The sequence below is a fragment of the Hemibagrus wyckioides genome, linkage group LG17, assembly GCF_019097595.1.
Source record: "Hemibagrus wyckioides isolate EC202008001 linkage group LG17, SWU_Hwy_1.0, whole genome shotgun sequence".
NCBI classification, from domain to species: domain Eukaryota; kingdom Metazoa; phylum Chordata; class Actinopteri; order Siluriformes; family Bagridae; genus Hemibagrus; species Hemibagrus wyckioides.
The window spans coordinates 22,787,339-22,814,383 of NC_080726.1; the positions used below are offsets into that span (position 1 = coordinate 22,787,339).

Consider the following 27,045-nt stretch of genomic DNA (forward strand, 5'->3'; position numbering starts at 1 on the left):
ATGGTCAGTGATTCGCATGCACTTATTACCTTACTTCACGTATATTCATTCAGAAGCTTGAGAAGACCTGGACTGGGGGATGTAGGCTGCATTTTGAGAGCACCACGCGTGCACACTTTGCATTATAATGTCAATATCAATACAAAGCCCCCACAAAAACGGTATAAAATAATTTTGTTTGTTTGTTTGCTTGTTTGTTTTAGGGGGAGAAAAATGCACCAATTCAGTGAGCTGCATAGTGACTTCCACACAACGCATAGACATAATTGTGTGGAGTCCAGATGCACGCGCGCAGTCCTAATTAGCGCGAGAGAGCGACCCCTCCTCCTGGACGCGCGCGGAAAACGCAAGGTTAAATAAGTCCACGGGTCTGCAAGCTGTAGTCCAACATGCACACATGTACATATGATTTATATCAATAATGATAATTATAATAATGATGATGATGATAATGATAACAATAATAGAGTGACCGTTAGTAGGCCTAAGATTGGTAGTGCATCCAAAATAGTGTAGCTACTGAAGGCAGCATGGCGCCTGCCTGGAATACGTGATTGAACTGATTTATAATGCCAATGACTGCAGCGAGAATAGACTACACCATGCAATATGCCGAGAATAAATCAGAGCACACAATCACAGGTCCTCATGTCTGCTCTCCTGCCCTAATCCCGTGCACAGACTGGAATGCATGGTGTCTCCTGGAGGCTGGACAGTCCTTCCGTCTGCGGTCGGTTATTCTCATGTAATCTTACATTCACATTTTACACGCCATGTAGATTCATTTAAATAACGATCGTGAATGGCACGTGAATTGTGTCCCTCTCGTCTTCAGATGAGAGGTGATGGAGCTGGAGGCGATGCTTACACGCCTTGTGTCTGGGCGCTGCTCACGGCCTCACATCAGACATCATGATAAGGCGCAGGATCAATCAAGATGAACGGCCGACTTTGAACTTTGTATGCAAGTTATGCAGTAGAAAGAAAGAAAAAAAATAAAAATAAAAATAAATAAATGCACACACCTCCGTCCACACGCTTGGCTCCTGGTTGTAACCTGCTATATGAACGACTGAGAAATAATAATAATGATGCTGATGATAACCTCGGTTTGTTTTTAGAATGAAAAAATGCTGCTCTTCCACTCACCTTGAGCTGTCGTTCCCCGGGTGCTGAAAACGCTTGCTATCAAAGTGGCCACATACCAAATCATAGTACTGTCGCCGACCAGAAATAACAGCTCAGCGTGGCCCTTTCAATATTTTGCACATAGTCGATTTCTGCGCACCGCACCGTTTTCCCGTTATTCATATCATATTCCCGTTTTCTCTCTCTCGCTCTCTTTCTCTCTCTCTCTCACTCACTTTCTCTCTCTCTTTCTCTTTCCGGCGTCTCCCTTCATTCTTGCCCCTGCCCGCCTTTCTTATGGCATCCTCATCCTCATCATCATCCTCTTCCTCATCCTCCCCCCGGACACCTGCACCAACACACTCGTGGAAGACGGAGACGCTTCTCAAGCGCGACGCGAAAGCCAGTGCGGGAATTCAGACGGAGGCTCCGCCCACGCCGCGCTCTCATTCGCTGCCATCGCAACCCTGAGGTGGGAAATGCAGCAGCAGGCCACGCCCCTGTTACCTTTTGATTGGCTGAGGCGGCCGGGAGTCGGGTAGGGTATTGGTTAATTGTGTGCGTAATACAGAACGCGGTTACTCACTCAAGGTGAGTTGGAGCGTGCTGGTGTTGAGTAGTGTGATGGGGTGCAGCCGCAGTATCATGCGCACAGATCATCCATGCGTCCACTTTCTGACTTTCTGATCATCTTGAAGCGTTATGGGTTTTTTTTGGGGGGGGGTACACCGAACAGGCATAACATTATGACCACCTGCCTAATATTGTGTTGTGTCCCCACACAGCCCTGACCCATCGAGGCATGGACTCCACTAGATCCCTTGAAGGTGTGCTGTGGTATCTGGCACCAAGATGTTAGCAGAAGATCCTATTGAGGCCCTACTTCGAAACTTACAGTAGATACTGACCGCTGCAGACCGGGCACACCCCACAAGAGCTGCAGTTTTGGAGATGCTCTGATCCAGTCATCTAGCCATCACAAATTGGCCCTTGGCTCAAATCCTTACGCTTGTCCATTTTTCCTGCTTCTAACACATCAACTTTGAGGTCAAAATGTTGACTTGCTGCCTAATATATCCCACCCGCTAACAGGTGCCATGATGAGGAGATCATCAATTCACCAGTCAGTGGGCAGAATGTTATGCCTGATCTGTGTATATCTACCAATCTATCAATCTATATATGCTTCATGATGCCTCATGCTCCCTAAATCACTCTTATTCACTTCATCTCTCACTGCTCAGAATACCTGATCGGTGTATATTTATAATGCCTTGACCACAACCTGAGACAACAACAACAACAAAAGACTTGATATTCATCCATCTTATGTTCCACACAGGGCTGCAAGAAGCCTGGAGTCAATCCCAGAGGACACAAGGTGGAGGACATCCTGGAGGAGGGTGCCAGCACACACACACACACACACACCATTAATGTGTTCTTTCTAATTATATACAAGCTAATGGAGATTCTGGATTCATCCTGTTCAGTTATTCAATTCCCACCAAAAATGGACCATACACATTTTTTTGGTGCGAAGTATAAACACACCCTGTATGTATGGGATGTCCGTCCATCACAATTGCACTTTAGACCCAGTGAACCTATGAGCATGTTTTTGAAAGGTGGGATAAAAGCAGAGAATCTGGAGGAAACACACAGTCTCAAACCAAGGACCCAGGAGGAGCAAGGCGGCAACTTTACCGGCTATGCCAACACGTAAATATTTGTTGTTAATTATTTTGCACCCCAACAATAATACGAAGGTACCAAGCAAATCAAGATGTGTGAAAATAGATAATATCATACCAGAAAAAAAATGACCATGTCTGTTTCCTCAGTATACAATGTAGAATTTAATTACAGAATGCAAATTTATTTCATGTACACTTTCTTCATGCTCAAGCAAAACGTAAACAAGTAAAATGAGTATTAAAAAAAATAAAAGATTGGTATAATTTAATCCGTATTAAATTGTTGTAGAATGAGTTGTAGGCTGATCCCTAAATTGACATATAGTGTGTGATTGTGTGTATGTGTGTGTGTCCTGTAATGGGTTTGCACCCCATCCAAGATGTCTCCTGCCTTGTGCTCTGAGTCTCTGATAGACTCCAGGTTCATTGCAATCCTGTGTACGATAAGCGCTACAGAAAATGGTTAGCGGTTTGAAATTCTTACTAAGATTTTAATACTTTGTGTTTATTGTAGGTTTTTTATGGCTTTTTTCTTTTGACGAATCACAGTCCCAAATCTCAAGCCTGAGTGAAGTATTACTTCCTGACACGGTCGTGCTCTGCATCGTATGAATCCCACAGAGATGCCGAAGTTCCCATGAGAAACCACTTATCAAAAGATAATGAATGCACCGAAAAACATAATGGGCAGTGATAAACTGCACTTTTTTTTTTACCAGAAGGGAATTCACAGCTCTGTACAGTGTCATCTGCACATCACATTCATCATTTTTAATTAGATGTGGTTCATCCATGGTGGAGTTAAAAGCAAACACAAAGCAGGTTTGTACAAATCACACTGTAAGTTTAATCTCACAGAGGAGGGCTGGGGGGTTTGATTCCTGACTCCTCCCTGTGTGTGTGTGGAGTCCCCATGCTTTAGTGGTTTTCACTGGGTACTCCAGCAGTATAAAGATATGTGCTGTAGGTAAATTGTAGTAGTGTGTGTGAATGGGTGTGTATGCACTTGTTCCCTGCGACGAACTAGCAACCTGTCCAGGATGTCCCTCGTCTTGTGCTCTTGAGTCTCCTGGGATAGTCTCCAGGCTCCTTGCGATCCTGTGTAGGATAAGCTGTTTGGAAATTTTAAATAACAAAAATTTATATCAACTAAAGAAGTAGAAACAAACATCGATATAAACTAAAGAAGTAGAGTTATCAGCCTCTCAGACTGACTGAAGAAAGCGAGGGACCTTCAGGCAGACAAACTGCGAAAAAATGAAGTTAATTTGCCAGGCAATGGAAAAAGCCAGTAAAGAGGCAATGGGTTCATTTTTTGTCCAAAAGGAATAGAGAGGACACACATGAGACAAAGTAATATAAATCAGAATGAACATTTATCATGGCAAGATGCATGTAAGAAACCATCAGTCTTTTACAAGTAAGGTCTCACAGTGAACTGTGGTGGAGTAGGATATACACCGATCGGCCATAACATTCTGAGCAGTAAGGGGAAAAAGAGTAACACTGATGATCTCCTCATCATGGCACCTGTTAGTGGGTGGGATATATTAGGCTGCAAGTGAACATTTTGTCCTCAAAGTTGATGTGTTAGAAGCAGGAAAAATGGACAAGCATAAGGATTTGAGCGAGTTTGACAAAAGGCCAAATTGTGATGGCTAGACCACTGGATCAGAGCATCTCCAAAACTGCAGCTCTTGTGGGGTGTTCCCGGTCTGCAGTGGTCAGTATCTATCAAAAGTGGTCCAAGGAAGGAACAGTGGTGAACCGGCGACAGGGTCATGGGCAGCCAAGGCTCATTGATGCATAGCCTCAGACCAGTCAGGGTGCCCATGCTGACCCCTGTGCACCGCCAAAAGTGGCAACAATGAGCATGTGAGCATCAGAACTGGACCAAAGAGCAATGGAAGAAGGTGGCCTGGTCTGATGAATCACATTTTCTTCTACATCACGTGGATGGCTGGGTGCATGTGTGTGGCTTACCTGGGGAACACATGACACCAGGATGCACTATGGGAAGAAGGCAAGCCGGCGAAGGCAAAGTCATGCTTTGGGCAATGTTCTGCTGGGAAACCTCGGGTCCTGCCATCCACGTGGATGTTACTTTGACACGTACCACCTACCTAAGCATTGTTACAGGCCATGTACACCCTTTCATGGAAACTGTATTCCCTGATGGCTGTGGCCTCTTTCAGCAGGATAATGCACCGTTCCACAAAGCAGAAATGGTTCAGGAATGGTTTGATGAACACAACAAGCAAAAGGGGGACCACCACAATATTAGCTAGGTGGTCATAATTGTTATGCCTGATCTGTGTATTATGATATGCACATGATCTAGAGTAAAACTCATAAACATCATTATCACTAGAGAATATGAGTGCTACATCCCCTGAAATGTGATTGGACAATGGCTAGACTGTCGAGACGGGCTGGGAAAAAATGATCTAACAAGGGTTGAAAAAAGGAACATGCATAAAATGTATATAAGGACACTGAAGTCCAATGGGACTTTAGTGCATGTTGGACCCCTGGTACCAGCTGGTTTGTTTGCTGTCTTGCTTGACTGCCAATAAACCAATCAATGAGTTTGGCTGTTTATTATTTTAAAATATTGATTGGGAATTAGGGCAGCACTGTGGCACTGTGACTGTGTGTGGCTGTTGCCTCACAGCAAAAAGGTCCTGGGTTTACTCCATGTACTCCGGTTTCCTCCCACAGCCCAAAAACATGTACATTAGGTGGATTGGTAATTCTAAATTGTCCATAGGGGTGAGTGTGTGTGGTTGTCTGTCTATATGTGTCTATCTGTGATGGACTGGTGACCTGTCCAGGGTGTACCCCTGCCTTTTGCCCAGTGTGTGCTGGGATAAGCTCCAGCAGATCCCCGTGACCCTAATTAGGAATAAAGTGGGAATAGAAAATGGATGATTGGGAATTTTATTGTTGTATTTTGTAGTCAGATTTAGTGAGCTAGCCTGGGCTAATGTAGGGTGAAGAAGAAATTTTCCCTCAGAGCGCTACAGAAAATGGTTAGTGGTTGGAAATTCATACTAAGATTTTAATACTTCGTGTTTATTGTACTATTTTTATGGCTTTTTTTCTTTTGACGAATCACAGTCCCAAATCTCAAGCCTGAGTGAAGTATTACTTCGTGACACGGTCGTGTTCTGCATCGTATGAATCCCACAGAGATGCCGAAGTTCCCATGAGAAACCACTTATCAAAAGATAATGAATGCACCGAAAAACATAATGGGCAGTGATAAACTGCACTTTTTTTTTAACCAGAAGGGAATTCACAGCTCTGTACAGTGTCATCTGCACATCACATTCATCATTTTTAATTAGATGTGGTTCATCCATGGTGGAGTTAAAAGCAAACACAAAGCAGAGAGGTTTGTACAAATCACACTGTAAGTTTTTCTTTTTTCCTTAAACTTTTTTCTGAACTGTATATTTGCCTTAGTTAAATGGTTGCAGCACACACACACACACACACACAATGCATAATTTCTACAAAGAATGAAATATTTCACTGTAAGCATTTGTAAAAGACTGTAAATCCAGCCATCTGGTGGCTCGAACACAAAACCAGGCATCAGATACTATGCTATAATGTGAACAGGAGCCTTAAATGTTATGAATTATTCACTGAAATATTACACTGCACTATTAAGAAGAATGCGTGGATTAAGTAAAGAAATACATGCTGTATATCAGAAGCTCTAACAAGATATTCATTCATCTAGCACGGCACAGATTTCCATCATTTTTGCCAAAAGGGATGCTGGGGTTGTCCTTTCGTCCTTCTCCTGCTGTAAAAGCTTAGATGAAAGTAAACACCCAACATCCTAATTCTGGTGCTTATGAAGCTCAAGTCCTTGGCACTTTCCTTTTCTTAGTAGAAAACATGATGTGAGGGGAAAAAATACAGCAAAGAACATGCTGAAAGTGTTGTTTAGGTAATAAATGTAAAAATTTAAACATGAGCTTTGGGTCATATTTATCTAAAACGTGTTCGTACGTGAGAACAGGAAAAAGCTGGACGTAATAGAAGGGATTTACTTTGGCTTTTCGGAGAATCTTGGTCAGAATCCACAGCATGAAAACAGGTTATACGCAGACATCATCGGCAAGTCCGAAAACATGCACAAAGTAGGTCAAAAAAAAAAAGAAAAAAGACTAGAGCTATGTGTAAACAGGATTCAAATGATAAAGTCTACAAATATTCTAAACCAATGAGTTTACTTGTAGTAATATATATCTATAAGATATTAATATCTATCTATCTACACTACATTACCAAAAGTTTTGGGACGTCTGCTTTACATGCACGTGAATGTAATATGGAGTTGTCTCACCCTTTGCAGCTATAACAGCTTTAACTCTTCTGGGAAGGCTTTCCACATGGTTTAGGAGAGTGTTTATGGGAATTTTTGACCATTCTTCTAGAAGCGCATTTGTGAGGTCCGGCACTGATGTTGGACGAGAAGGTCTGGCTCGCAGTCTCCACTCTAATTCATCCCAAAGGTGTTCTATCAGGTTGAGGTCAGGACTCTGTGAAGTTCCTCCACACCAAACTCACTCATTCATGTCTTTATGGACCTTGCTTTGTGCACTGGTGTGCAGTCATGCTGGAACAGGAAGGGGTCATCCCCAAACTGTTCCCACAAAGTTAGGAGCATGATATTGTCCAAAATGTCTTGGTAACCCTGAAAAACAACACCTGAACTCAATGATCTGGAGGAGTGTCCCAAAACTTTTGCAAATATAGTCTATCTATCTATCTATCTATCTATCTATCTATCTATCTATCTATCTATCTATCTGTCTGTCTGTCTATCTATCTATCTATCTATCTATCTGAACCTCTTATCACCCCCCAAAGTCTACACCCCTGTACTGTACACTACACTGTAATTAAGGTGAGACACATAGACAATGCTAGTACTAATATTAAATATAATACATACTGCAACTCATTGTTACACAAAAGATGGCAAAATAGTGAAATAAAGATTTTTGTGATTTCTGATTGAATTAAATCTAAATCATTCCAATAAAGTAATTCCCAACACTTCTCAATCCATACTTAAAATAAACATAATGTACCGTACAGTGTTCAGAACCATTTCACCGGCATTGTCTATTTAAAATGTCTTCAAAAGTATTTAATTGATGTAGGTTTTTATGGACATTGTCGTCCATATGCACTTTAATGCAGTGAAATCTATTTAAACAGGTCAGCTTGCTGTTCACTGATGACCTGCTACTACTGCACTCAAGGGCTCCATCAGTTCAGCCTAAGAGAAAATCCCCTGTTACCAGGCAACCAAACACACAATGAAACATAGTGAAGGAAAAGGGTATGAACTGCCTCTTGAAACGGTGGCATGATGGAACAAATCTAATGGTACAGCAAATTGACATTAGTTGCAATGGAAAGGCAAATGTAAGACACCGGGGCAAACGGAACGGCGAATGAGAATAAATCTTGTGCAGGACAAATTCTCAGTGGGATTATTACGGGCCACAATGTATACCTAATTTTTAATGACCCCATAGAAACAGACAGGGAGAAGAATGACCAAATATCCATAATTAAATCTCTAATCCACTTCAACCTGTAATGATGCATCTCGTAATAGCACCTCATAATAGGCCAGCTGTGTTAATAAGACTGTCCAGCAGTGTTCGCAATCTTAGAAGCATGGGGCAGGCAGTCACCGTGGCTGTATTATTTCAACACCAGTGTACAAAACTGAACATTGCTTAATTATTTTTCATTATTATCAGCACTGATCAATTTCTGACTTTAACCAAAAAAAGGGGATTTGTGCTTGTTTTCTGGTTTTCATCATTCAATTTCTTTTTCATGCCGCACTCCAAAATGGTGGATAACGAATTATACACTATATTGGCAAAAGTTTTGGGACACCCCTTCAAATCATTGAATTCTGAGGGGTTGGGCTCGGCCCCTTAGTTCCAGTGAAAGGAACTCTTAGTGCTTCAGCATACCAGGACATTTTGGACCATTTCATACTCCCAACTTTGTGGGAACAGTTTGGGGATGACCCCTTCCTGTTCCAACATGACTGGACACCAGTGCACAAAGCAAGGTCCATAAAGACATGGATGAGTGAGTTTGGTGTGGAGGAACTTGACTGGCCTGAGTCCTGACCTCAACCCCATAGAACACCTTTGGGATGAATTAGAGTGGAGACTGTGAGCCAGGCCTTCTCGTCCAACATCACAAATGCCCTTCTAGAGGAATGGTTAAAAATTCCCATAAACACACTCCTAAACCTTGTGGAAAGCCTTCCCAGAAGAGTTGAAGCTGTTATAGCTGCAAAGTATTTAAAGGCAGACGTCCCAAAACCTTTCGCAATATAGTGTATAAGAAAATATTGAATTCTTCAAATGTCTGGCTTCCATTTTAGGATGGTTAGATAGAAGTCCTTTCTCACAACAAAATTAATCCAAGTATTTCTAAATCATTGCAACCCCATGTGGGAAAATGTGTTATAGACTGATGTGGTAGAATTAAGGTAGAACGCAATCACCAAAAGAACCCGATACCCATAGTGAAGCATGGTGGTGGAAGTATCATGCTTTAGGGCTGCTTCCCTTTAGCTGGGACTGGAGCTTTAGTCAAGACAGAGGGACATGGGTCACTTCAACAGCTATTTTGGAACGAAAGCTGCGCACCTATCTTGGACAGCAGAAGATGAAGCAAAATTTCATCTTCTAGCATGATAACAACCAAAAAGCACAAATCTAAATCAACTAAGAATTAGCTTCAGATGATTAGGGGTTGAGGGTTAACCCCTTTGGGGTTATATGTTTGTATTTCTTTTTCATTTTCCTTATGAATTATAGGGATTCTGGATCTAACATTATTTATCTTGTTGCCTTTTTTCAAAACAAAAACCTACAATTGAAACAGGAACTTTTTTCATATCTACTGTTGACACCATTCCAAGAATAATACCTCTCTGAATTAAACGAACTGTTCTGACTCTGTCACACATTTGTGATTTTCGATTGTTTAAAAAAAAAAAAAAACCCTGCCATCATAATATGTACCCCAAAGCACAGCCACTTAGGAACAGTCAGTCACGCTCAGCACATAGTACAGGCTGGGTGGTGTGACGTGAACCTGAGTCTGATCTGCAGGGTACATGCAGCTTTAATCAGTACTTTTATTGGCTTTGCCACTCATCAGCTCCAACCTTCGCATTTTTAAGAGTGCAATCATGCATTCTCAACAGTCATTAGCATATAAATGCTAATGTTAATGTGCCTTCTGACTCCTAGAGTACAATATGTATTACCGCTGAAGAGACATGTTGCAGTGTCAGCACATCTGTGTTCTACGTTCCATCACAAGCGACTTGTGGTATCACGTGGGAGAAAAGACAGAAGAAGAAGAAGAAGAAGAAGAAGCAGTTTTTATTTGTCACATATACATAATGGGAGGAAATCCTTTTTTTAAAAAAACAATTTTAACCAATAGGCGGACACCCATCCAAAATTAACAGAAGGGCAAGACAAAAAATGACCAGGGGATCTTTGCCAACATTGAAGAATGTGAAGGTATAGAGTGTCTGAGTTGTGTTGTAGAATGGCTAGATGGCAAAATAAATTCACCCAAAACCATGTAGGAAAATGTGTTATGGGCTAATGAGGTAGAAACAAAGGTAGAACTTTTTTAAATAATCCTAAAAGATACACTATATTGCCAAAAGTTTTGGGACACTGCTCCAAATCATTGAATTCAGGAGTTGTTTTTCAGGGGTTGGACCCTTAGTTCCAGTGAAAGGGACTCTTAATGCTTCAGCTTCATTGAATTAGAGCGAAGACTGTGAGCCAGGCCTTCTCGTCCAACATCAGTGCCTGACCTCACAAATGTGCTTCTAGAGGAATGGTCAAAAATTCCCATAAACACACTCCCAAACCTTGTGGAAAGCCTTCCCAGAAGAGTTGAAGCTGTTATAGCTGCAAAGGGCGGGACAACTCCATATTACATTCATGTGCATGTAAAGGCAGGCGTCCCAAAACTTTTGGCAATATAGTGTATCATATCTGTGAGTGTGTTTAGGAGAAATTATTGCATTATTGATTAAGGAGATGTGGAGTCTGTTATCAATATCTTCTGTTAGCTGCTTTGCTTTATGTAAAGTATAATTTATTCACTCATTTAATAATAATGCACTTTTAAGGGCTTAGCTTGTTTTCCATCCAGGTATTTTATTGATTGAACTGCTGTTTAAATTTTTGTAAAGAATTGCAATTACAAGAATAGCAAGGTTTCTGTGAGAACTGCAACAGATTTTAAGCCGTTTATACTTTACTCTGTGTTTCTATCCTGAAAGAAACTTTCACATGCTATGGATAATAACTTTAATAATAATAATAAATATAATAACTTCCATAATGATGGGTTTTCAAAATGTAATTATTAGAATGCCCTGGAGAGAGATAATCCAATACGTTGTCCTTGATCTCGTTTATACTATAAACGTGTATAAACGTCATTTATTCGTATCATTTTTAATTGTTTCTTTTTTACTGAATAAAAATGATTTTAATGATTGTTGGAAACTGCTTTGTTTCGCGTTTGGTCTTTGTGTTAATAAATACTGCCATCTGCTGTTGAAATTCAGGACATTGGCGCCTATAAACAGCTTAAGGCCAGATAATGTGGGTAGAAATGAAGATTTATACTGTATATGTAAACATATTATATACTGCTTTTTCCTCAAAACACTTGTTTCTCTTATCAGAATCTCCTTATTTACAAGCTTATTAGCTTTATCTAGTAACAGTATAAAGTGATTGCCTGAATTTGTTTCAATTCAATTTTAATTCAATTATATTTGTATAATGATAAATGTACTTTGAAATGAAATGTATATATATATATATATATAGACCCCCAAGACATCATCCGCCATTATGAGCATGCCCAGGCGTGCATACAGACACAGGGGCCATACACTTACTAAAATTGGGTTACGAACATTCCAACTTTTTATAGAAACTGGAAGGATAATGGTGAAACATTGTCAAGAAAGAAATAAAAAATAAAACAGTAAAACTCATGGCTATATTTATTAGTGAAAGTTAAGAGCATTTCCACATGCACAGTGTAAAGAGAACTCAAGGACTTGGGACTAAAATGCCTGTGTAGCCTTAAGAAAAACACTTATCAGTGAGGGTTAATGGGGGGGGGGAGTGTTCAATTTGAAAGGGAGCATAAAGATTGGACCAATGGAGCAATGGAAAAAAGGTCATGTGGTCAGATTAGTCCAAATTTACTCTGTTCCAGAATGCTGGGTGCATCAGGGTAAGTATAGAAGTGGAAGAAGTGATGGTATGATCTGTGGTTGCTTCAGTTGGTCAGGTCTAGGTTCAGCAATGTTATGTACTCTAAAAGAGTGATTTAGGGAGCATGAGGCATCATGAAGCATATATAGATTGATAGATTGGTAGATATACACAGATCAGGCATAACATTCTGCCCACTGACTGGTGAATTGATGATCTCCTCATCATGGCACCTGTTAGTGGGTGGGATATATTAGGCAGCAAGTGAAAATTTTATTGTCAAAGTTGATGTGTTAGAAGCAGGAAAATGGACAAACGTAAGGATTTGAGTGAGTTTGACGAAGGGCCAAATTATGATGGCTAGACCACTGGATCAGAGCATCTCCAAAACTGCAGCTCTTGTGGGGTGTTCCCGCTCTGCAGTGGTCAGTATCTATCAAAAGTGGTCCAAGGAATGAACAGTGGTGAACCGGCGACAGGGTCATGGGCGGTCAAAACTCAAAACTGCACGTGGGGAGTGAAGGCTGGCCCGTGTGATCCGATCCAACAGACGAGCTACTGTTGCTCAGATTGCTGAAGAAGTTAATGCTGGTTCTGATAGAAAGGTGTCCGAATACACAGTGCAGGATGGGTCAGCAAAAGGGGGACCAACACAATATTAGGCAGGTGTTCGTAATGTTATACCTGATCAGTGAAGGTAGATAGATAGATAGATAGATAGATAGATAGATAGATAGATAGATAGATAGATAGATAGATAGATAGATAGATAGATAGATAGGAGGAAAAGACAGATGGAGAGACAGAGAGAAGAAAGTGACAAAGAGAGGCAGATAGTAAGAGAGACAGAGCAGAGGAAGAGACAGAATGAAAGACAGAGCGTCAGCAAGAAGGGAGAGACAGAGGGAGAGAGAAGAAAAAGAGACAAAACGGAGGAGAAGAAGGAGATACTGAAAGCATCAGAGAGGAGGGATAGATAGATAGATAGATAGATAGATAGATAGATAGATAGATTTTTATTATGTTAGGATATTTTTCATCTATTAAGACACATTAAGCCACCATATAGGGTGAGGTCATTATTTAGTTATCAGTCAACGCCGTTCGTAGTTCACCTACAGCGGGCACGCGGAGCACATACCGGAAGTGGACTCGCTGCCACCTCTTCCGCGAGAGCAGGCTTTGTCGCCATGGCAACTGCGCGGCGGCAGCATCCTCCCGTTCGTCTGTACCCTGCGCGCGCGGACAGCTGAGCTTAGCTAAATGTGCTTCCAAAATGGCGACGGGACGTCAAACATTTGTAACGGTGCTCTTCTGCTCGCTCTGTAAGTACGCTTTCTTGTCCATGTTCTCGTGAAGGGCATTATGGAGGAAATTATTCACGGAATGCCGCCGTGTGACAGGCTATAGATAGTTTAGCAGAAGCTGAGCTATAACGACAGCGTTTTTTTTTTTTCTTTTTTTAAAGTGAATCATCAGATCAGATCAGATCAGATCTCCTGCTCATCTCATCTAAAGTGTGGTTTTGCATGCATGTGGAAGATTGTTGTAAAATGTCAGTGTTATAAAATAATATGTCTGATATTTGACCCTGAGCCCAGGCTCACGAGGGAACAGTAACATTACACTGGTCCTTGTCTTTACATTACACATACAGTACACACACACAGGATCTGACCATAGCTGGGGATACCAGAATAGGGATTAGTCATGTTTTTGAGTCATGAGGGGGTTCAACTTTAACACAGTTTTAACAAAGGCTTAAACAAACCAAACAAAAAATCAAATGCAATCATTTCGTTCCAGCCTTTCTTTTCATGTGAAAGGACAGCTTGGCATGGTGTGTGTGTGTGTGTGTGTGTGTGTGTGTGTGTTGAATATCAAACTGTTCTACAGCTCTCCAGCCAGCACTAATACTTGTTTGTGAAGTTCCTAAAATGTAAGCATGGCCAATGTATCTGTTTGGTTGTATCAGGAAAATATAAACATTTATATACATATACAGTACGTCCTGTCTTTCTAACACTGGGAATATCTTTAAGTTTTTCAGCTAATGAAAACCAGAGAGCTATTCCTGCCCCTTGCAGTGTGGAAAGCATTACAATAAATCTCAAGGGTTTTAGTCTACATATTTTCAGATTACTGTAGTACAACTTTCCTTTACATCACCGCTCGACAGTTAAAAGTCTGAACTGAATCAGTGGAAAAATCAGCATTGAAATATTCAAGCATTATCTTTGCCCCAGTTCCCGGATAGTTTCTGACCTTTTGTCCTCCTTTTCTGGAAGCTTTTCTAGAAAAAACAAAAACAAACAATCCCTCCTCCATGAAGAAGATAGTAAGAGTCTTCCATAATGTGGATGAGCGAGACTAAGACAGGCACTGGAAAGCCAGCGCAAGGCGTTTTGAAAGGACATAAAGCGGTGTATCGTGTGGCCTTTCTAACAGTTCGGTGTCAGCGACGGATGTAAAAATAGCCCGGGATTCATGGCTGATGGGAAAGTCCAGCAAACGTCAGCTGAGTTCCATCAGTTCCAGCTGGGATAACATAACCGTCTTGACTTAGTATGGACTTAGTCTTTATAGGAATGTTTGTTTTTTTTTGGTTTTGGCATGCCATGTTTGGGTCAGTACTAAGGAAGGACTGCTATCATTGAAAATGCTGTTTTAAAAGGCGTCATTGTAATCAAAGTAAATAAGGAATAATTTTAAGATTTTTATTTGTCACGTAAATGAAAACTCTGCCACTCCTCCTTACTCTGTGCATTATAAATAAACTACATATAAGAAAACAAAATTAGATGAATAGAATAGAATATTATGTACAGTTACTATATGTTATATGCACCGGTCAGGCATAACATTATGACTAGCTGCCTAATATCGTGTCGGTCCCCCTTTTTGCTGAGCCCTGACCCGTCGAGGCATGGACAAGATGTTAGCAGCAGATCCTATAAGTTGCAAGGTGGGGTTTCTATGGATTGGACTTGTTTGATGCTGTCCATGCTGTCAGTCCACAGATGCTGGATTGGATTGAGATCTCTGGAATTTGGAGGTCAAGTCAATACCTCAAACTGGTTGTTGTGCTCATCAAACCATTCCTGAAGCATTTTTGCTTTGTGTCACGGCGCATTATCCTGCTGAAAGAGGACACAGCCATCAGGGAATACTGTTTCTATGAAAGTTGGTACATGGTCTGTAACAATGCTTAGGTAGGTGGTACGTGTCAAAGTAACATCCACATGGATGGCAGGACCCAAGGTTTCCCAGCAGAACATTGCCTAAAGCATGACACTGCCTCCGCCAGCTTGCCTTTTTCCCAGCCATCCACATGATGTAAAAGAAAACGTGATTCATCAGACCAGGCCACCTTCTTCCATTGCTATGTGGTCCAGTTCTAGTTCCAGTTCCAGGTGCATGGGGGTCAGCATGGGCACCGTGACTGGTCCATGGCTATGCGGCCCCATACGCAACAAACTGTGATGCACTGTGTATTCTGACACCTTTCTATCAGAACCAGCATTAACTTCTTCAGCAATTGGTGGTGTGATATCCCCTGACACAAAGCAGCCTAATTATTTATCAACCCGACATTGTTAATGACTATTTGCCGATAACATGACGCTAACAAGTTTGTATTAATTAAAAAAACACCCCACCAATGTCCTACTTTCTAGCCACGTACAGTTGAGGAACATCAGTTTAACAACCTACTTCCTGTTATTGTTTACGTTATAAACAGTTGTTCCATCACCAGCACATCACAGCACATCTCTCTGGAAAATGTCACCATAGCCCTCATCACACTCTTTAAAAAAATAAATAAATAACTCCTGCCGTCCAGTTCCCTGTGTCAGCTGTTACCATAGAAACAAAATCATATTAGAGTATGAGTGCATTAATATAAATCTCAGATTTGTGCTGTAGCTGGAAATCCTCTCAGAGCTGCTTTTAGAAAACGAATCACTTTATATACAGTATAGTGCCAAAAGTTTTGGGACACCCCTCCAAATCATTGAATTCAGGTATTCCAATCAATTCCATGGCCACAGGTGAATAAAATCCAGCACCTCGGCATGCAGACTGCTTCAACAAACATTTGTGAAAGAATGCGTCTCTCTCAGGAGCTCAGTGAGTTCAAGCGTGGTACCGTGATAGGTTCCTCCTGTGCAATAAGTCCATTCGTAACATTTCCCCACGGCTAAATATTCCACGGTCAACTCTTAGTGGTATTATAACAAAGTGGAAGCAATTGGGAACAACAGCAACTCAGCTACAAAGTGGTAGTCCATGTAAAATCACAGAGCAGGGTCAGCGCACACTGAGGAGCACAGTGCACAGAAGTCACTAACTTTCAATAGCTACAGACCTCCAAACTTCATGTGGCCTTCAGATTATCTCAAGACCAGTGTGTAGAGAGCTTCATGGAATGGATTTTCATGGCCAAGCAAGCCAAGTGCAATGCAAAGCGTCAAAGTCCCAGAGTACAGAGTGGCCTTGGCCATGGTGGTTGTGGACTACAACTCAAACCAGCTTTCTAGCTCCCTAGATGAAGAATCTGTATATCCTGTACATGAGTTGAGGCTCTGGAGAGGACGCACTGGGACACTAATGACGACATTTTTTCATTTCTTCATCAGTCCCAAGTGTAAGAACCCAAATATATAAAATATCTACGTTTAATATCTATCGTGTAAATTTGATAGCTTAATCATACTATTCCAAGTAGAATCGTAGGCTAGCTATTGGATTTAATAGATTGAAATCATTCAACATGAACATTGATGATTTGCGGTGCATTCTACTGTAGGATTATTTAAGGAGCGAACTTCCCAGTGCGATGAACAACCTTTAAAATGGCCGACTCCCTGATCAGAGCTAGGGAGCTGATTGAGACGCAGCCACAGCCATCACAGATACTCTCACGCTCACGTTCACTCGACTACTGATTGCACTCAGAGTTCACGCTGTTCCAGTCGTTATCAAGCTGTTGTGTTTACCCGTCTATTCTGTTTTGGTTTTTTTTATGTCGATTAGCTACTGACATACCAGTCGACCTGACCAAGATAAGTACAGCTCTCTTTGTTTTGGAGAAAGAAAATCTGTAATTCTAGTAGAAAAATATTTTTAAAACCACAAAAAAAGGCTTCAAATACGAGAAGAGAGATGTACTACTCAGGACAAAAGCTGTCCACGAGGTTGTGTTGCATGAGATTAAAAATAATTGAGAACAATATATTTAAAATTAAATAAAAAAAAAAAAAAAGAAAGTTTTTTCATTTTCTTAAGGGGCTGTGAATTTATTGCAGATTCTAGGACTTTACATTCATCGGCTTCTTCTTGTATGCAGCGGTGTAATGGCATCTTCGTTCACTTAAATGAAAACCTTAATACCAAAAAATAACTACAAAAATACTACAGAACCTTGATTATTCCCCGCAAAAGTGTTTAAGAGGGGATAGCATTATTAATCACTGTAAAAAGAGTAAGAAGTGCAACAAGGAGACGATTGTAAATTAAAGTATTTTATGCTCACCATAAGTTGTGTAAGAGAGACACGTTGTTTACTGACTTCTTTTAAATCTTACAAAGTTGGTGCCCCATTGATTGCCGAATGCACTCACCTGAATTCAATGATTTGGAGGGGTGTCCCAAAACTTTTGGCAATATACTGTATCTAAGGCTCAAACGCTACAGGAAACTGCAGACTTCAGGTTGGTATTTTGCTTCATGTTTAAGCATTTAAGCGTTAGTCCACTGTTTTTTTTTTCCAATATTGTTTTATTGTTGTTTACTGCTATTTTATTATTTATTACTTCTTTGAATTTTATTGGTGACCTTGAGTGACTAGAAAGGCTCCTATAAATAAAATATATTATTATTATTAGTAATAGTAGTGGTTGAAAAAAAAAAATGAAACAAAAAAATTAAGCAAAATACCTACCTGAAGTCTGCAGTTTCCTGTAGCATTTCAGCCTTAGATACAGTATATTGCCAAACGTTTTGGGACACCTTTCCAAATCATTGAATTCAGGTGTTGTTTTTCAAAGCAAGGTCCATGAAGACATGGAGCAAGTTTGGTGCAGACGAACTGCACAGAGTCCTGACCTCAACCCCATAGAACACCTTTAGGATGAATTAGAGCGGAGACTGCGAGACAGGCCAAAACTGGGACGTCTGCCTTTACATGTACATGAATGTAATATGGAGTCGTCCCACTCTTTGCAGCTATAACAGCTTCAACTCTTTTAGGAAGGCTTTCCACATGGTTTAGGAGTGTGTTTATGGGCAATTTTTGACCATTCCTCTAGAAGCACATTTGTGAGGTCAGGCACTGATGTTGGACGAGCAGGCCTGGCTCACAGTCTCCGCTCTAATTCATCCCAAAGGTTCTATCAGATCGAGGTCAGTCTAGTTCCTCCACACCAAACTCACTCATCCATGTCTTTATGGACCTTGCTTTGTGCACTGGTGTGCAGTCATGTTGGAACAGGAAGGGGTCATCCCCAGACTGTTCCCACAAAGAGCATGAAATTGTCCAAAATGTCTTGGTATGAAGCTGAAGCATTAAGAGTTCCTTTCACTGGAACTAAAGGGCCGAGCCCAACCCCTGAAAAACAACACCCGAATTTAATGATTTGGAGGGGTGTCCCAAAACTTTTGGCAATATAGTGTATATACCCAACAGCAGAAAAGTAATTTTGTTTGTTTCATTCCTGTTTAATAAATAGCTCATGACAATCCGTTGGATGGTTCAGCGGGTCACAGAGCAGCAGCGTTCTTAGAACATAAGCTGCCCTAAATTTGTCTGTGTTATCAAGGTTTGCAGTGAACACAACAAAACACAACAGAAACACAGACATGTTCAGTGTGAGACCACAGGTAAAAACCAGGAGCTTGTTCGTTTACAGTAATAAAAATAAATAAATATCGCTAAATGACCTTCCCTGTGTATTGATGTCTATATTGCCACACATTTATTTATTTAATCTCTTAAATATAGTCAGATTTATGTACTGTTCCCTGTTATAAGATTTCGGTCAACCAAATGAAAGATTATGAAACATATTTCTAGACATTTCGAATATATTCACGATATTTTCACTTGCTAAGGATGTCATTTTCTTTTACACTGTATGAATTCAAGTTGAGATCTGAACCCAATGAGTCAGGACTGGCCTCATTTCCACTGCCCAGAGCCACATGTCCATTGGCTAGCAGGGCTGGCTACCAGCTGGTTGTCTTTTCGGGGATTTGTTTTAACATGTCGCGTCTAGAATTATTGTCAAGTCGGCAAGAATTACTAAACCTACTACCACTACCTGTCTTGAAATATATTTTTTCTACAATGTCAGGGAAATGAGGTAATGTCAATGTAAACATACACACTGAAAGAAAGCAGTTTATTCCAGACTGCGAAGACTCTTGCGAGTTCCCAAGTCTCACAGCTGATCATGGTCAGTCAGCTTGCAATGCATCTTTCCAGCCAGAATGAGGAATCGGTCCAAGACAGAGGCACGCTCATCACTCTGTACTCCGAAGCATGATAGCAGCTGAGCCTCACCTCTTCATACTGTAGCACCACAGACTGCACCATACATCCTTCCCAGCAGCTGCCAACTCAGACAGCCTCCACACTTACTTCAGAGGACTTTTATTATAAGGGTTGTGGGTGGGAATGCTGCTCTTTGGATATGGTGGGTCTGGGAGTGCAATAAAACACTTGCCGTGTCAATGACGTCCATTGTGTTGGGTATGTTTGTAGTTGTTGTGTCTAGTTCTCTGATCATGCTTGAGAAAAAGGTGGATTGAAATGTTTGACTGATTTGTCTCTTGTATCTTGTAGGTTGTGTGACATTCGCTGTGATTCTCAGAACTACAGACAAAGACGTATGGGCCAATGAATTTGAATGTAAGTTGTGATTTGTTAAAGACTACACTAACCGTTTTAATAATTTGTCCATTGACTTTTTTTTTCTTTCGTTAAAGCAATCGAGTTGACCTGCTTGATAGAGTCCATATCTACAAACAACCCAAGAATTGAATGGAAGAAAATCAAAAATGGGGTTCCCAGTTATGTATATTTCCAAAACAAAATATCAGGTAACATCACTATGCATCAACGAACAAAATTCAACCCACCATGTTTCATTATGCTGGATATTCCTATTAAATTAAGTTAAGCTTTATATTATCATCTATATACCGATCAGGCATAATATTATGTGCAGTGAGAGGTGAAGTGAATAAGACTGATCTCCTCATCATGGCACCTGTTAGTGGGTGGGATATATTAGGCAGCAACACCTTGAGGGATCTAGTTGAGTCCATGCCTTGACGGGTCAGGGCTGTTTTAGCAGCAAAACGGGGACCAACACGATATTAGGCAGGTGGTCATAATGTTATGCCTGATCAGTCATGGTATCAGTAGCAGAGAATAACATGCAATATGTTTGTTAATGCAGGCGATTTGGAGAACAGGGCACTATTAAGAGAACCTGCAAACCTACTGATCCTGAATGCCAGCAGATCAGACAGTGCAATGTATCGCTGCGAGGTGGCTGCCATTGATGACCAGAAACCCTTCGATGAAATACTTATAAGTCTGGCTGTGAGAGGTACCTTAATACATGTATTAGTTTTTTTTTTTTTCTTGAACACATGTATATCTCACCTGTGGAATATATAAATATATAAAATAGTATCTGAATCCAACTCTATAATTTCCATACCATGTAAATAATGGGAAGATGACCTAGCAGTCACATGCAGAGAAGGGCTCAGATCCTACAGAACATGTCCTATATAGCTAACAACACAGGTCTGCACCTGATATAATGCAAAATAATCCATGGCACTCACTAAACAGGTCATAGGATGTATAAAATGGGCTACAGGGAATTCGCAGGCAGAGCACACAGAATTCACCAGATCATTATATTCATACCATATGAATTTCACACTTCTGGAAACAAATCACTAAGGAAATATCTTGCTATATTGCCAAAGGTTTTGGGACACCCCTCCAAATCACTGAATTCAGGTGTTGTTTTTCAGGGGTTGGGCTCAGCTCCTTAGTTCCAGTGAAAGGAACTCTTAATGCTTCATCATACCAAGACATTTTGGACGATTTCATGCTTTGTGTGAACAGTTTGGGGATGACCCCTTCCTGTTCCAACATGACTGCACACCAGTGCACAAAGCAAGGTCCATAAAGACATGGATGAGTGAGTTTGGTGTGGAGGAACTTGACTGGCCTGCACAGAGTCCTGACCTCAACCCCATAGAACACCTTTGGGATGAATTAGAGCGGAGACTGTGAGCCAGGCCTTCTCGTCCAACATCAGTGCCTGACCTCACAAATGCGCTTCTAGGGGAATTGTCAAAAGATTCCCATAAACACACTCCTGAACCTTGTGGAAAGCCTTCCCAGAAGAGTTGAAACTGTTATAGCTGCAAAGGGCGAGACAACTCCATATTACATTCATGTCCATGTAAAGGCAGACGTCCCAGTTTTGGCCTGGCTCACAGTCTCAACTCTAATTCATCCCAGTGGTGTCTGTCGGGTTGAGGTCAGGACTGTCTTTATGGACCTTGCATTGTCCATAAAGCACAGTCATGTTGGAACAGGAAGGGGTCATCCCCAAACTGTTCCCACAAAGCATGAAATTGTCCAAAATGTCTTGGTATGAAGCTGAAGCATTAAGAGTTCCTTTCACTTGAACTAAGGGGCCGAGCCAAACCCCTGAAAAACAACACCAGGATTCAATGATTTGGAGGGGTGTCCCAAAACTTTTGGCAATATAGTGTAAATAGTCCCAATTGTCCCAGGTTTAGTGGCAAGCCAAAAAATGTAAATAATTAATTAAAAATTCAGCACCTTGTGATATTCTGCTCTGATTTTGACTGGATTTCAGTGAAGCCGGTGGTACCACGGTGCAGCGTACCAAATTCAGTCACTGCAGGCTCTTCAACAGAGCTACGGTGCATGGAGAGCGAAGGCTACCCTCTGTCTCACTACCAATGGTTTCGCAACAGCGAGGAGCTGCCCGAGGACCCCAAAACCACCGTCCGCTTCTACAACTCCTCATATGTCATGAATGCTGAGACCGGCTCACTGGTAAGCACAGCCATGTGAGCATATTCTAACTGCCTTTTCCTTGCACTAAATTGAATTCATTGGAAGAGCGATCTGAATTTGTAATTTAATTTTTTCTTTAAATAAATGTGCTTAAATGCAGGAGCACCTCTAGACCACAGCTTTTCACAGAACATAGTGACTCCATGACGTTTTTGCATGATCATGCAAAACAGAAGATCATTAAAAGCCTGTGACAGTTTGGGAGTTTATAGAAGTTGGCACCAAGAGCCATGCCACGTTCAAAGGCAGCTGTAGTGATGCCTGTGCTGTCTCATGATTCAGTGATTTAGTACACAATACAAGATACCAAATAAGAACCAAAATAGTTTAATACTGACCTCAAGGGCAGCATACATATCAACATTGCCAAATAAAGTAATCAGGAATGAATATTCTCTGATTACACCCACTATTTCTTATCAGAAATAGCATGTTGAGACAAAACAAATAACTTTTATATTTATACACAAACTGCTCCCAGTCCTCAACTGTGCTGCGGTTTATACTGGTCAGCATTTCTTTATTAAATGATACCTAATCGCCATAGAATTAACAAAATCTGCTTAAATGTATATTTGCTGCTGCCAGTGGCTCTGTGTCACATACATACATAGAAAATGAATGACCGGTCCCAAGCCCGGATTAAATGGGAGGGTTGCGTCAAGAAGGGTGTCCAGTGAAAACCCTGTGCCAGATCGAGAACATTCGGACCAAAGGATCTGCTGGGGAGCAGCCAAAAGAACAATGATATAAAAATCATATGTTGTATACCAATTCCTATGTATATATGGTAGTTATCATCAGTTTACTATATGTATTAAGAATACCAAAAACGTTTGGACAAGTTAATTTTGTATCAAAAAAAAGAAAAACAGAAATAAGCCTAAGGTGTCTATAATGGTGTGATCTATAAAGGTGTGAAGTGCTGATATTTATAAAGTGCTAGTTTTTCTTTTTTGACCAGCAGTGACCTCTCATGGTTTAAGTATTAAATTCTATGTATTGCTCTTTTCAGAAATTCAGAGTAGTGAGGAAAGAAGATGCAGGGGAGTACCACTGCCAGGCCAGGAATGATGCTGGTTACGCAAAATGCGAAGCACAGCTTATGGAAGTCTGTAAGTAACATCATATAACCGGAAACCAGTAAACATCACAAGCAGAAGGCTGCAATTAAATACAATACAAAGATCAGAACCATTTTTTGTTTTTGTGTCTCCCAGATGATTTCGACATCGGGATGATGCTCTTGAAGATTGTAGCAGGAGTGATCGCGTTCATCCTTTTAACAGCAGGGCTCTGCATGGCTCAAAAACACGGCTACTGTTCCTGCAGGGAGCACACAGAGAACGAGTGAGTACAGCCCAAAGTGTACACCGATCAGGTATAACATTGTGAGCAGTGAGAGGTGAAGTGAATAAGACTGATGATCTCCTCATCATGGCACCTGTTAGTGGGTGGGATATATTAGGCAGCAAGTCAACATTTTGTCCTCAAAGTTGATGTGTTAGAAGCAGGAAAATTGGACAAGTGTATGGATTTGAGCGAGTTTGACCAAAAGGGCCAATTTGTGATGGCGGATAGATGACTGGATCAGAGCATCTCCAAAACTCTTGCAGCTCTTGTGGAGTGTTCCCGGTCTGCACTGGTCAGTATCTATCAAAAGTGGTCCAAGGTAGGAACAGATCAGAGCTGGATCAGAGCATCCCCAAAACAGACGAGCTACTGTTGCTCAGGTTGCTGAAGAAGTTACTGCTGGTTCTGATAGAAAGGTGTCAGAATACACAGTGCATGACGGGTCAGGGCCAGCAACCAACACAATATTAGGCAGGTGGTCATAATGTTACGGTGTATGAGACGTGTTCAGAAGGTCAGTTTAACACTGGTCTGTTCTTTTTTTTTTTCCAGTTATAAAGTTCCTCAGTACGACAGTGGAAAGGACTGCGTCTCAGCCGATGAGGTGAGTCTATACAATACTTCTGACAGTTTGTTTGCATTTAGGGTATTGTGCTGTCATGATATCACATTTATACACTTTTAAAAACACTCTTTTTGTAACAGGGGCATTTCCGGCACAAATCCTCATTCATCATATGACCAAGAAGGAGGATGGCGAGGGAGAAGCGGGAGAGACACAGCCGAACTGTGTGCCGCTAAATACGAACTAACACGATCTGACTTTTCTTCTAAGGTGCATAAACACAATCTTCTTTGCCAAAGCTGTTAACAAACATCGCAGTACTTTACAGACAGATCCGGTATTACAAATTCTCTGGGAAAGTTTGCTTCCTCATGTGTTACAGGAAGGATTGCGTTCGTCCTTTTCCAAGCAAATGTAAGGAAAAGGTTGTCAAGGGGGTGTCAGTCAGTCACTGAGCTAAATACTGTATTCTGTGTTTCACACTAAAATCAGTTTTTAATACTGGTGTGTGTGTGTATGTGTATGTGTGTGTGTGTGTTGCAGTGCCATGCGCGGCTGTTTTTGATATGTCAGGGTCATGGGATGTTTCGTTGTTTTAGTGCAAGTTACAAAGGATGTAAGGACAGTGTAATGTTTTAAAGCCAGGTTTCAGTGTTCAATCAAAAGTCCTGGACTCGGTTGTGCAAAATGACAAACTAACTACTTTTATTTATTTATTCTTTTTTAATAATAATAATAATAATAATAATAATAATAATAGATACACATTATGTATTTTACAATTCTGTCAGAGTGATCTCTCTTTCTCTCTCTCTCTCTCTCTCTAAGTGACCTTCTGTAATTTTTTTATTGTTTTATATTAGAATCGTTTGGACAAAATGTCCAGTTCTGTGGCTGTGTTCATGCTTTACTATTATATTTGGTTGGAATGGAGAGGCTGGAAAGAAAAGATTGTGGGCCATGACCAATACATAACGCTAATAGTCATGACTTGAATTACACTATTTGGAAATTTCCAGATTTCTTCCTGTTCCATTTCTTTTTCAGTCAGATCCAATTATCTCATTGACACAAAATCATTTTCTCCCACGATGCCGGTTTTTACAGTGGCTTTCTACTCCAAAGAAGCTGTTCCTGACTGTTAAATACATACAAAATGTCTTACAATTCTGTGAGTTTTGACAACTTGTCTTCCATGATGGCATGTCCCACTGTCTTACAGGCCGCATGACCGACTGTTATTACGAATGCTGTAAAAAAAAAACAAAAAAACAATGCACCGTGGAAAAGAAGGGTTATGGCTGAGCTTCAGACAGTGCAGTCTCTTGTATTAGAAATGAAATATTACTGCTTTAAGTGCCGGATTGTGAACTGTGCTGGGTTTTGATTTATGTTGGAGATGTTTGCATGGCTAAAGCAGAACTATGAAGAAATGCTCAAAAATGCTTACAACAATTTAACGAAACGTATACACACAGTATTTAGCCTCACCACAACTGCCTGTTTGATACAGAAATATTGTAGCGTATCTTATAAAAAGAACAGCTATCGAGTCTAATGGGATATTTGTTACCTTTCATTACCAGCTCATTATAGTCATGTTTGCTTCTGAACTCACATATACACCGATCAGGCATAACATTATGAGCAGTGAGAGGTGAAGTGAATAAGACTGATGATCTCCTCATCATGGCACCTGTTAGTGGGTGGGATATATTAGGCTGCAAGTGAACATTTTGTCCTCAAAGTTGATGAGTTAGAAGCCGGAAAAATGGACAAGCGTAAGGATTTGAGCGAGTTTGACGAAGGGCCAAATTGTGATGGCTAGACCACTGGATCAGAGCATCTCCAAAACTGCAGCTCTTGTGGGGTGTTCCCGGTCTGCAGTGGTCAGTATCTGTCAAAAGTTGTTCAAGGAAGGAACAGTGGTGAACCAGTGACAGGGTCATGGGCAGCCAAGGCTCACTGATGCACGTGGGGAGAGAAGGCTGGCCCGTGTGATCCGATCCAACAGACGAGCTACTGTTGCTCAAACTGCTGAAGACGTTAATGCTGGTTCTGATAGAAAGGTGTCAGAATACACAGTGCAGGACGGGTCAGGGCTGTTTTGGCAGCGACCAACACAATATTAGGCAGGTGGTCATAATGTTATGCCTGATTAGTGTGTATTCTGTCTAAGAAGGTGCATTCTGGCCAAAATGATTCCATAACTATACATGATTATTAAATATTCTTTTACGTCAGATTGCAGTTTCAGATATATATCCTTTATCTGAAATAAACGCTATATCTATATCTATATCTCTATATATAGCTATATAAAATATATCTAACATTCCAAGTATAACGAAATATTTTACGTGTGCCATCATCTACATGACAGAAGGAGAAGCTCACCTGTCGTCCTGTTGTTTCCGTATCGTCCGAGCGTGTTCTTTTTAATGATGTGGTGTCGGTAACAATTTGGTAAAAAAAAAAAAAGAAAAAAAAAAGTTGTAATGTACTTCTAATGTAAGAGTTGAACAGCATTAAACCGGTGTAAATGTATTTCTTTCCTGTAAAGTAGATGACCACATTACTCAGGAGTTTGACAGAAAGTGACAATTTCTGTACATTGTTAGAGTTTTAGCAATTCTATATGTTTTCTTTAATAAAGATGTTGTTATAGAACATATTGCAGCCTCTGGGGTTCCCCTCATGGGGTTCAGTTCTGTGGTGTGTGTGTGTGTGTGTGTGGGTTTCATCAGGGTTTTCTCCTACAAACATGAAAAATGTGTATAAGTGTGTGTGTGTGTGTGTGTGTGTGTTTCATCAGGGTTTTCTCCTCGT

General features: G+C 40.8%; 2 protein-coding genes across 10 annotated transcripts in view; one reads left to right on the forward strand and one right to left on the reverse strand.

Moving 5' to 3' along the window:
- Positions 1 to 1,539, reverse strand: part of igsf9ba (immunoglobulin superfamily, member 9Ba) — a 77,948-nt gene extending 76,409 nt beyond the window's left edge. For 8 of the 9 annotated variants that reach the window (XR_009207038.1, XM_058414565.1, XM_058414568.1 and 5 more), the window contains exon 1: positions 1,150 to 1,539. Coding sequence is in view for 7 of the 9 variants with exons in the window: in XM_058414565.1 (XP_058270548.1) it covers positions 1,150 to 1,213 (64 nt within the window). In the remaining 2 variants the exon portion in view is untranslated. The remainder of the gene's footprint in view (positions 1 to 1,149) is intronic. The other variant, XM_058414570.1, reaches the window with a different exon arrangement.
- On the forward strand, positions 1,426 to 26,886 carry jam3a (junctional adhesion molecule 3a). Its single transcript, XM_058413215.1, has 13 exons — positions 1,426 to 1,554; positions 2,471 to 2,531; positions 2,757 to 2,850; positions 6,862 to 6,982; positions 13,245 to 13,482; positions 20,004 to 20,069; positions 20,147 to 20,260; positions 20,623 to 20,775; positions 22,075 to 22,277; positions 23,314 to 23,413; positions 23,519 to 23,648; positions 24,204 to 24,255; positions 24,357 to 26,886. Exons 1-13 carry the CDS (start codon positions 1,426 to 1,428, stop codon positions 24,390 to 24,392), a joined length of 1,497 nt encoding a protein of 498 aa, XP_058269198.1. The 3' UTR covers positions 24,393 to 26,886.
- The last annotated feature ends 159 nt before the right edge of the window (positions 26,887 to 27,045 follow it).

Excerpts from the sequence above, each read along its gene's own strand:
- jam3a (XM_058413215.1), top strand. The coding sequence starts at position 1,426 with ATGGCATCCTCATCCTCATCATCATCCTCTTCCTCATCCTCCCCCCGG. Across the intron at positions 22,278-23,313 it reads ATGCTGAGACCGGCTCACTG|AAATTCAGAGTAGTGAGGAA; the intron begins GTAAGCACAGCC and ends TGCTCTTTTCAG. Across the intron at positions 24,256-24,356 it reads ACTGCGTCTCAGCCGATGAG|GGGCATTTCCGGCACAAATC; the intron begins GTGAGTCTATAC and ends TTTTTGTAACAG.